Genomic DNA, 11,795 nt, shown 5'->3' with positions numbered 1-11,795 from the left:
CAAAGAGAGTATATGAGTTTTTCACGGACACACTCCAAACTATAATTAAAAGAAGAACTCAAGCAAGAGAACTTGATTTCCCATCATCCATCTGCACAAGAAGTGACATCACTGGATTTCCCACTCACGGCACCCTGCACTCCTCCCGTCTCATGACCTACTTCATGGCAGCTACCGCACGGATGCACAGTGGATGCGTGCAGCGGGCATGCCGCTGATGTGCCGCTTTTTTACACAGACTGTGCCCAGTGCCAAGAACGCTGGGTCTCCCCTACCCATCGCTACCCTGAAGCATTCCATTGTGCTCTCAACCACAGCCGCCGCTTATGGGACAACTGCCACACAGCACCACACAACATGAAACGAGCATTCACATACGCTTCCTGCAAGTTCTCATGCACTCTCAGACACCCTACACCCACCACTCCCACACCAACAGCTCCCCAATTACCCACAAACAAAACAGACACCCTCTCACACTCACAGAGATCAAACACCACTCCACAACACGCCACACTCTCATGCATTTCTCCTCAACATCCGTTCACTCACCGAACACACCACGGAGATATGGAACCTGAATATATGATGATACTTCGCAAACTAAAACAACGCATACTTTTACAACGTTGTTTTTAGTTCGCAAGTACCATTACAACACATTTTTCTATAACGCATACCATTAGTTAGCATTTCCTTTAAAATGCATATGAAATGTCTTTACTTCGGATCCCAAATCCCCGCATAGATTTACAATGCATTTTTTCTCTAAATAACCCCCCAACACTACGCTAATTTCTACATCCATATACAATACCTTACATAACACATACTCCACAACACTACCATAAAACACTACCCTACACTACATAACACTACACTACCGTAAACCCCAAAACACGATCCCCTAAACGACCTTCCCCCTTCCCCCATTCGAGTCCCTACACTCAAACACTACCCTGCACGACCCCCCGACACTACCCTAAAAACTAAAACACTACCCTACCCTACCCTACACTACACAAACACTACAACACTATGCTAAACCCTAAAACACTACCCTAAGCATGACCCTGCCCCTACCCCCAGACCGCTCCCTACACTGAAACACTACCCTGCACGACCCCCGACACTACCCTAAACCCTAAAACACTACCATGCACTACACTAACACCACAACACTACCCTAAACCCTAAAACCTACCCCCAGCACGACCCTACCCATACCCCCAGTCCATCCCCTACACTGAAACACTACCCTGCACAACCCCCCAACACTACCCTAAACCCTAAAACACTACACAAACACTACAACACTACCTTAAACCCTAAAACACTACCCCAAGCACGACCCTACCCCTACCCCCAGTCTGCACCCTACACTGAAACACTACACTGCACAACCCCCCGACACTACCCTACACTACACAAACACCACAACACTACCTTAATCCCTAAAACACTAACCCCTGCACGACCCTCCCCCATCCCCCACTCCTGTCCCTACACACAAACACTACACTGCATGACCCACAACGCTACCCTAAACCCAAAAACACTAACCCTTTAAAAATACACAGCCCCTCTTACCTCTCTCTCCTCAGTGCACGTCCCTTGCAGATCCGTTCCGGGCACCAGCACCTCTACCCTACTTGCTCAAGCCTCGCCGCTCAAGGCCCCACAGCTCATCCAATCCAGTTCTCGAAGAAGTCTCCACTTCAGATTCTACGGCCGCCTCCGCCCCACTGCCGTCATCGCTGCCATCATCCATCATCCAGTTCTCAAAGAATTCTCCACTTCAGTTTCTCAGGCCGCCTCCGCCCCACTGCCGTCATCGCTGCCTCCTCGTCACTCCAATTCCGGGAGCAGCCATATAAGCATTACAACGCATGCGTTGTAACAGCGCATGCGAAGTAATAACATGCGTAGTAAAGGCTACAAGTTGTTACAGCGCATGCGTTGTTATGCTTGCGTTGTAATGGTATGCAATCTAGAAGTTGGTACTAATGGCTGTTTACCATGGAACCTACTTGATGACCCTGCTTCGGACCTGCTCTTCCTCACAGAAACTTGACTATACCCAACCTGTTGGACCTGACCCTTTTGGACGGATGGTCCCTAGACTTTTCACCTTCCACCTGTACTTTTTCTGACCTGCTGTTGGCTATTCTATGACTCTGGGCACTTTACCACTGCTGTTCAGCGCTAAAGTGCATATGCTCTCCCTATTTGAAATGTATATGTTGATTGGATTCCATGATTGGCTTATTTGGTTTACTGTCAGACCTCAGTAAAGTGCACCAGGAGTGCCCAGGGCTTGTAAATACAAATGCTGCTGGTGGGCTTGCAGCACTGGTTGTGCCACCCACAGAAGCGGCCTGGTAAAATGTATCTAAGGTCTGCCATTGCAGAACCTGCGTGCAGTCTGGTACTGTCATGCTGACTGGGCAAGTGCACACACTTACCAGTCCCTAAACCTTCCCTTAACTTCATATTAGTCACCCCTATGGTAGGTCCAAGGGCAGGGTGCATTGTAAGCATAAGGTAGGACAAGCCCTGATGTGTGTGGCATGTCCTAATAGTGAATTACAGCCATTTTCGTTTTTCACTATTGTAAGGCTACCTGTTCTCCATAGGCCAGAATGGGCTGTTAGAATTGTTACATTCTATGATCCTAACAGACCCAGGGAACATGGTAGAAATTCGAGTTTAGTATGCCTGAACTCAGAATAATAAAATACATCTTTTAGTAAAGTTTATTTTAATATTCTGTGTTTGCAAATACCACTTTTAGAAAGTTGGTATTTGCTTGCCTGACCATTTCAGCCCGCCTCTGCTATGATGTGTATCTGCCTGTCTAGTTGTGTGAGTGACAGGGCTGGGGAAACCCAGAGGGGCAGGGCTGGGTAGCCTGGTGGTGAATAGGAAGATTGGCAGCCAGATGGGTGGGAGGAGTACACCTGGGCTCTGAATAGGGTTGTGCTCTGCTACCACAATGCTGGCTCCACCTCCTGCAGAGCGGCTGATGTCTCTGCCCTGCACCCTGAATAGAAAGGCAGAGTCATGTCAACAGAGTGCTCAAGAACTGGTTTGGACTGGGCAAAGGCCCCTCAACCCCAGAGGAACAAAGGAATTAGGGGTATAAGTATTGGGACCCTGCTCCCAAGAAATTAGATCCTGCTGAAACAAGAAGAACCTCTGCCAGAGGAGAAGGAACTGGGAAAGCTGTAGGAGGAGTACTGTCCCTAACCTGGGGGATTGGCCTGCAGTGGTTGCCTTGCTGCTGAAGGAGAGGAGAAAGACTACTAAAGACTTTGCTTCAACTTGTGCTTTAAAAAGATCTCCAAGGGCTTGAGCTGAGCTTGCCCCCTGAACGAAGTCCCAGGACCAGTGGACTTCACCCCCAGCTCCCCAGAGTCTTTTGGAAGTGCCTGCTGCTGTTGTTGGGCCTTCTGAGGGACTGTGTGTCGCAAGGAGCTGGAAGCGCGACGCAAGGTAGAGAAGCGTGCCGCCGTCGGAGCTGTTGCCGTTGCATCTCGCAGAGAGTGTAGCCGCTGCAGCATCGCATCGAGCGGAAGCGTCTCGCATCATTCCGGAAGTGTCTCGCAACGCCAAAGAAGCGTGTCGCCATCACAGCCATCGTAGCTGTCGCATTGCACCGCATCGAGAGAAGAGTCTCGCATCGAGCGGAAGCGTCTCGCAACGTCGGAGAAAAGTGCCGCTGCCAAGGCCGCTTTCGTCGCATCTCGCCAAAGGTGACGCCGCTGTAGCTGACGCATCGAGTCAAGCCTTCTCGCAACATCGGAGAAGCGTAACGCATCTGGAAGATCCCGTCTTTATTTCTTTTGCACCAAGAACTTCAACGCATCTGCATCGCTGCAACACTTTCGTTGCCCTGCGTGTCGCATCTAAGGTACATTGACTTAAAGTGTCGCATTTAAGAACTTAAGAGAAACTAAGCAGGCATTGTGCAGATGGTACTACAGGCAAGGGAAATACTATTTTAGAAAACTAAATAAATTACCTTAATATCTTTGTTTAAGAGGTGCTATGGGTGACTTCTAAGATCACAAATAATCTATGTCATGAATAAAAGGCAAACCACTCCTAAAAAAAACTTTATTTTGAAGGGACTTTATTGATACAGTTCACAGCATAGAAAAACAATGACATTTACCTTTTTTGATTAGCAACCAAGGGGAAATGGCCTTTACAATGTGGGCAGAGCCACACGTGCTGTTTCCTCACAAGCTCAACCACGCATGCCTTAACCATGCATATGCCTTAACCAGGCATATCCGTGGTTAAGGCAGTGCGTGGTCTAGATGCTGGGATGAGTGGACCCAGGAACAGGAAGGATCAGGAGAGGATGTGGTGAGATAAGTGGGGCTGGGCCGGGTTTTGGGGGGTGGGGAGCAGTTTTTAAGGGTTGGGGTAGTTTCAGGGCTCGGTTGGGGTATTTTTTAGGGCTCAGCAGGGGTTTGGGGTAGGGTTTAGGGCTCTGGGTTGAGGTAGTGTTTAGGGCTCAGAGGGGCGGGTAGTGTTTAGGGTCAGGGGGTTGGGTAGTGTTTAGGGATTGGGTTGGGGTAGTGTTTAGGGCTCTGGGAGGTCAGGGTAATGTTTAGGGCTGGGGGTCGGGTAGTGTTTAGGGCTCAGGGAGGTTGGGTAGTGTTTAGGGCTCAGGTGAGGTCAGGGTAGTGTATAAGGCTTGGGGTTTGAGGTAGTGTTTAGGGCTCAGGCGGGGGGCGGTTAGTGTTTAGGGCTCGGTTTGATGTAATATTTAGGGCTCAGGGGGGCGGGTAGTGTTTAGGGTCAGGGGGTCAAGGTAGTTTTTAGGGCCGAGGGGGTCGAGGTAGTGTTTAGGGCTTGGGTTGGGGTAGTGTTTAGGGCTCGGGTTGGGGTAGTGTTTAGGGCTCAGAGTGTTGTGTAGTGGTTAGGGCTCAGGGGGGGGGGTCTGGTAGTGTTTAGGGCTCCGGGGGGTCGGGGTAGTGTTTAGGGCTCAGGGGGGTCAGGGTTGTGTATAGGGCTTGGGGGGTGATGTAGTGTTTAGGGCTTAGGTTGGGGTAGTGTTTAGGGCTCAGAGGGTCAAGGTAGTGTTTAGGGCTCAGGGGAGGTCTGGTAGTGTTTAGGGCTCAGGGGGGTCAGCGTGGTGTTTAGGGCTCAGGGGGGGTCAAGGTAGTGTATACCCCCCCTTGGGGGTGAGGTAGTGTTTAGGGCTCGGGTCGGGTAGTGTTTAGGCCTCAGGAGAGGTCAGGTAGTATTTTGTGCTTGGAGGCAAAGTGGTTTTTAGGGCTCAGGGCGTGGGGTTGGGGTGTGATCTTCACCACACATCCCTTTACCAGTCATGCCTTTACCATGAAATTGCATGGTAAAGGCATGAGTGATAAAGGAATGCATTGTTTAGATGCCAATCTTTGTTGGGGGCCACGTAGTAGAGGATCGCTTGGTTTAACCATGCGTGCCTCTGTCATACAACCGCAACTAATTATGTTGTGATGTGAAATGTTGCAGTTCCACTGCTAGTCAATAGATGTGCTCACAGAAGTTATATGGAAAGGAAATACTGGCGAAAAAGTGCAGCCATGGCACTGCTTCAATAGTAAAAAAGTAAGTGCTGAGGCCTTCATCAGAAGGCCACCGCTGTTTGCACCACACATTGCCACTGTACTTACTCAACTACTAACCATCACACTGCTACAAGTGTGACAAGTCGTACTGTTCAAGACTCCTAAAACTTTAGGAACGGCTTGTGTGGCAGGAATTCGTTTTTTTTAATGTATAATGAATTATCAAACAACTGCTTTTCTGCTCATCTTTAAAGTCCACAAACAGCGCCACCATGTGGCAGCTGTCATAAGTGCAGGTTCTCGCAATCAAGTGCTGGTGCGAGCACTGGAAATCAGGCTCAAATTAAGCACTGGCCAAAAGATGGCATCGCAATTGTTCTATTGAAAACAAACCCCGCAGATCCACTGAGAGACAATGTATGTTCTCACAGGCACTTCTAAATGGAAATAGGCTGCAATTTGCAGTTGCGTTGAAGCTCAACAGATGCCCTCACATCTTTGTTAGAGAAATAAAGTCCCGTGATTCCTGAGACAACCAACAGAGATTGCAAAAAATGAAAGGGTGTCGCTATAGGAACAGCCACCACAAACCCTTACTCATTGAATATAAAGACAAGGCAGCAGTTTTACTGACAGTGAACAGATGCCCCTACAAAGCTACATGGAAACACAATGTGATAAATCCGCAAATAACTGTCCTTTTAGAGATTGCAAGGGGGTGGCCTGGCCTAACTGCCAGAGCTGCCGACTTTGGAACTGGGCCATAGGTTCGAGTCCCGGGGTCCGCTAAAATCCTGCGTTTTCGGGCAAATCAGTTAATCTCCCGGTGCCTAAAAATACATAATCTGACCTTGTGAAATGTAACCTGGTTCTCGTGTACAGCGCTCCTTTGCCCGAGTTCCCGCTATACAATGCTCCCATAAAGACAGAACAGCCGACTTTGGAGCTGGGGAACAAGGTTCGAGTCCCTGCGTCGGCTCAACATCCTGTGATTCTGGGCAAGTTCCTTCTTAACCTCCCCATGCGTACCAAAAATTAAACTGTCCTTGTGTAATGTAATGGGGTGCTCATGTACAGCGCTCCAATACCTTTCGGTCGAGTTCGTGCTATATAAAACTGCAAAAAAAAAAAAAAGCAATTTAATCGACGTCCTAAAAGTGGTGTTATTTGTGCTGTCTGTCGCTCCGTGGGATGTGTACGTTTGTAGAATTTTAAGCCGCATCAATGATGCGAGTCCTGGTCCCATGCGTGAAGCCATGGGCAGTGCATACATGACATACACCTACTTATGTGAAATGTCTGTGCTCTGAACTCTTTAATATGCAGCAAGCGAGAGGCTGATCAGCCACGCAGGTTGGTGACAAAGCTCTCATCACCGCGTCCACAGCTTGGAATCACTGTGTCTGAAAGTCAGGACAGGCAGTCTCGGTGCTCCCCGGGGCGGCTGGCCGCTGTCCTGGCGTGTGGTTCTGAAGCACCTGCCCAGAGGGTGTACTGGTTTTCCAGAAGGCAGCTGGGGCGGCGCAGTGCGCCCTCGCCTGGCGTTAGTTTGGTACAGCAGGCAGTGTGCCTCACGTCTTCCCCCCGAGCTCGGAAGCATACCGGCTCCCGCGCTCTCCCTTTTATGTGCACGGCAGCGGCGGAGGCACACTGCACACTGCATCCCGCCCAGAGAAGCGTGCAGCTCCTGCATCGAGCAGTGGAAGGGCCGGAACTGAGCGTGCACACATCGGTGCGGACCAAGAGGCACACAGAGGGACGTGAACCAGCACCAGGGTACCCAGCCCGAGAGGAGAACACACACAGCCCTGCTGCATCGGAGACAAGGGACCCGCGCCAGGACCCCACGCAGCCACCCCTGCACCTGCCATAGCCAGGAAGAGTGCAGCATCGCGGCACCCCTCGCCCATCTCAGAAACCCCCAGCTGGCAGCATGGCACCGGTGCGCGGCATTCACCGGCTCTACTGAGCCCGGTCTGGCGGCAGGGGGCAAGTTTAGAGCGGCGCGAATCTGTTGTGTGGAGTGTGAGTGCCTCGTCTACTTTGTGGTCAGGCATCGTGGGCCCCGTGGGTGTGCACAATCCACTTAATGTGGGGAGCTGGAGCTCAGCCTCTTTTTGTGTGCATGTGAGTCGCTGTGGTGAAGGTTCTGGGACGGCGTGGTCACTTTGAAGCGGGTCGTGTGTTCCATCCGAAATTGTGTATCGCTCCTCTGTGGTAGCGTGAACGCTCTGAGGCTGTCTGGACATCCTGAGACTGCGTGAACACCCAGGTTGTACGACCACCCAGTCCTTAAAATTCACTATCTGATCGCCCGGGTTCCTTGTAATCACCTGTGATTGTGTGCTCTGATTGTGTGATTGTGTGAGAGCTGCACGCCCATCTTTGTGATTGCTTGCTATGATTTATGTGAAATCTAGTCTCTGTAAGTCTGTTTTTTCTCTGAACTGTGCCAAGCTGTTGGTACGTTGGCAGTGCGCCTGGTACCTGCCTCGGGTCGTCTGTGGGATTGTGTTCTTAACGTGGACTGTGTGAGTCGTGTCAGCCTATCCTCAGGTGTGTGTCTGTTACCAATGCTGGTCTGTGTGCTTACTCCCCAGGCACTGCAGGTGTGAGCCGATTGTGCACGCGATGTGCCCGCTCCTGTGAGTGGTGGGTGTGTGTGGCAGCCGCGTGCATCCTGCCGGTGCCTTGACTCTTCCTCTGGACCTGCCAGCCTGCCCTGGGGCAGGCGCCACCACCATTGCCCTGCCGCTGCTTCAGCCCCCAGCCCTGGTGCAGGTGGTGCCCAGCCCTTGCCACTGGCGCTGCCCAGGATGTGCCCAGCCTTCTGATCTCGGACCACCTGCAGCCAACATGATGCCCGAGCAGGCCAACCATGTGGTGTCCACCATCGAGAACATGCCGGCGGAGAGCATCTCAACGCCCTTCACCCTGCGACAGAGGTTCAGGAGGGTCTTCAACAGGTGAGCGAGCCCCTGGCATCATCAAGGAGGCAGACATGTGTGAGTGGCATGTTTGGTTGGAAAACATATCTCCCAGTGGATTTGTGCTGATCCCTCAGGCATCTTAAGTGCATTGTCTGAGAAGAGCATCATTTTGCATGTTGTGTTGCTAGTGACAGATAATCTAATGCAACAGGAGATGTGATGGTTTTTGGTTTAGATTGGCATTGGGCATGGCAAGAACTAGATGCACCACACAAGATGCTGCATCCGTGTAAGTAAGGCTGCCCAGTCTAGGTACCACATTCATGTGGCAGTGAAATGACATGAGACGTTACTTGATGGCACACACACGTGTGAGATATAATGAATATGTCAGTAGATTAATGTAGATTACTGAACAGGGTCAGCCTGGTGGTTTAATTTGTGATTCCCTCACTCTCACTCACATAGACCAGATGTTGTCTGCTGGAGTATTAACAATATTAATAGGGACCTGTCTGGATTTTAATATTGACTGTGATGGGTTTGCAGTGCTGGTCATGGATGGGGTTTTCAGGAGTAAGTCTGCTGGCATAGCTCATGTATGTCTGCTTACTCTACTGGCAGCTGTGAGTGGTCTTTCAGTAGTGGGTACCATGGGGTGGCCTCAGAGTATTATTAACCTGACTGTGGTGTTTTTTCATTGGCAGCTGCTGCATGGGTCTTCCTTGTAACACTCCTGGTGGCCCATGTTGCAGTGGTTGTTCACTGTTGCAGCATATTTGCAGTTGTTGCCTGGCACTGCTAAGTATTGTGAAGTAGTCTAAGCTTTTGGGTAGCATCACAATGCCAGTTGCTGTGGGCAGGTTTGAAGTGGTAGTTCATCTTGCTTGTGCTGCCAGGGGTATGCTGGTAGAAACCACAGAATATTTTCCCAGTAGCAAGTGTTGTATGGAACACTCTACCTAATAGCTGTGGCTTGCTAGTTCGGCTGCAGTTGCTGTGTGGTATTCTTTTAATGGTAGTTGTTGTAAGGTGCTCTTGCGATAGTTCTCCTAGAGTATTGGATTACAGCAGCATTGGCTGTGAAATCTGTTTTATAGCACGAAACAACTTGGAGGGAGTGAGGTTATAATGAAGTTTGTGGGGAGCTGTTCTGCTGTAGCTCTTTAGGGAAGGATTAAAGGTACATAGATAGGGGCTGTGGGGTGGTGTTGCAGTGGTATTTGTTTTGGAGTGTTTTATACTAGAAGTAGCTAAGGCAAGTTCTTGCTGCGGCTTCCTATGTGGGCAGGATATATGGGCAGAGTGGGTCACTCTAGATGTTCATGTGGTCTACCTGTAGGAGCTGTTGTGGGCGGGATAACAAGAGTTGTCGCTTTAATAAAACCAGCAGTAAGAGATCTTAAGTGTTCTCATGCAGCAGTGGGTGGTGTGCAGTTGTCTTTAGTTGAAATAGAGTGGACCTGGAGAAGAAACTGCTTGGGTGATTATGAAGTACTCCTTAAAATATTATAATTGTGGATTCTGTGGAGTGGATTTTCGCTATTATCTGCCAGGGCTTCTCTTTCAGTGGTAGCGTCAAGATGTGGTTGTTGCTTTATGTGGTCTTGTGGCATAAACTGCTGCCGGTACTGCTGAAATGGTTGATTACTTGGGTGATGTTGCATCAATAGTAACTGTGTGTTGGCCCTGCTGCAGCAGTTGATGTGGAACTGATTTGCAGCAATTCTTTCAATGGTTAGGTTTGAAGTAGTAGTAGTTGTTCTATGCGATTTTTATTAGTACATGTAAGTGAGATATTGTAATTGCAATTGCATTTATACAGTGCTTACCACCCCATACCAGGCGTTGAAGCGCTTTTCGGCGAGTAGCACGCTACTCCGGAACCCAAAAAGGATTGTTGGTGAATTAGTGTAGGGAAATATGAAATTATTTTGATTGGTGGACATGTGGACATCATAGTTTTGTGGTAGCTACTATGGGGTTGACTATGGGAAGTAGTAGTTGTGGGTGGGATTGTGGTGCACTTGCAGTAGTCGTTGGCGTGCCGTGGGCCCGCAGTACTGCAAGTTAATATGTAGTGAAATTATCGTACCAGATAATGTGGCTGAAGCTAAAGGAGGCTCAGCTAATTGAAGAGAACCAGGAAGTGTCCCAGAACTTCAAATGGTAATTAACTGGACACCGTGTATTCAATTACTGCCACAGATTTATTCCACGAGTTAACTGGATCCAGCGCCGTCCTTCCAAATAATCATTAATAATTGGCCCAATGGGACAATGTCCTAGTGCATGCTCTGGTAGTTGCTGTTTTGTATGGTTTTACAATAGTAGCTTCTGTGGGATAGTCTTGTAGTGGTATCTTCTAAGAGGCAAGCTCCCGCCTTGTGCTTGCTGGCCCATCAAGGTTATTTGTTATCAGTGGTATAGGGGATTGCCATTCTAGTTCAAGTGGGATGGCTTACCAGTAGCTACTCTGTTTAAAAAAATATATATATATAATACCTGTTGCTGTCGGGTGGTGCTGGAGTCAAAATTCCAGTTGCTGGGATTATAGTTGCAGCCTGTGTAGATGGGCTTGTACTAAATGTTTGATGATCTTGTGTGAATTTCTTTCAGATGGGATTTAATAGCAATGGCGTTGGATGTTTTTTGAATTAATATTTACCACAAGTATTCTTTGAAGTACTCTTTGCTTCAATGGGATCCTTCGGTAGTAGTTGTTTTGGCATGATCTTGCAGTAGCCGTATCTTCAGCTGCAGCAGCTGATACCTTGTTTGGTCTTTTTTTTTTATTGCTCTGGGAATTGCTGTAACACCGGGTGGTCCGCTGGTGGTAGCTGTTAAGTGTGGCCTTTAAATTATAGTTGCATTGCTATGAAGTACTGATAATCTTGTTTCCTCCTTCATTTATCATAGCTGGGCCAGCTACGGATCGTCATGCCATCTTATGTTTCGCTCACGTGTCGCCAATGTTTGGCCTCTATATCTCAATCTGTAAACCTATAACTACTGCTAAGCAAATTTTGTGAAGCGCTCTGAGGCGTTCGGGTCAAGTTTGCGCTATATAAAACTCTACAAATAAATAAATAAATACATTTTTCACCTAAAACCTTGAGCTAAAACTTACTTCGGATTAGTTGGTTTTCAGTTGGTACACCTTATTGGTGATTTATAGCATATGCTGGTTTTAGCAATGCACCACTGACTTATTTTAGGAAGGCAGCAAAACAATTAAATTCCTGTACAACAGGGTCCTGCCCTCATGTTCTGAGATGGTCCCAAGAGGGTGAGTTTT

General features: G+C 48.8%; 1 protein-coding gene across 4 annotated transcripts in view; it reads left to right on the top strand.

Annotated features, from left to right (window-relative positions):
• Positions 1-7,045: 7,045 nt before the first annotated feature.
• Positions 7,046-11,795, top strand: part of SLC35F1 (solute carrier family 35 member F1) — a 952,113-nt gene continuing 947,363 nt past the window's right edge. Inside the window, exons 1-2 of one of the 4 annotated variants that reach the window (XM_085611290.1) lie at positions 7,046-7,509; positions 8,168-8,533. In XM_085611290.1, the coding sequence (XP_085467416.1) occupies positions 8,424-8,533 (110 nt within the window). In that variant the 5' untranslated portion in view covers positions 7,046-7,509; positions 8,168-8,423. Of the gene's footprint in view, positions 8,534-11,795 lie in introns of all 4 variants that reach the window. The other 3 variants (XM_085611289.1, XM_085611288.1, XM_085611287.1) reach the window with 3 other exon arrangements.

This window comes from Triturus cristatus, chromosome 6 (genome assembly GCF_964204655.1).
Source record: "Triturus cristatus chromosome 6, aTriCri1.1, whole genome shotgun sequence".
Lineage (NCBI taxonomy): Eukaryota > Metazoa > Chordata > Amphibia > Caudata > Salamandridae > Triturus > Triturus cristatus.
Note: the sequence above shows the minus strand (reverse complement) of the source record. Positions and strands in the feature narration are given on the sequence as shown.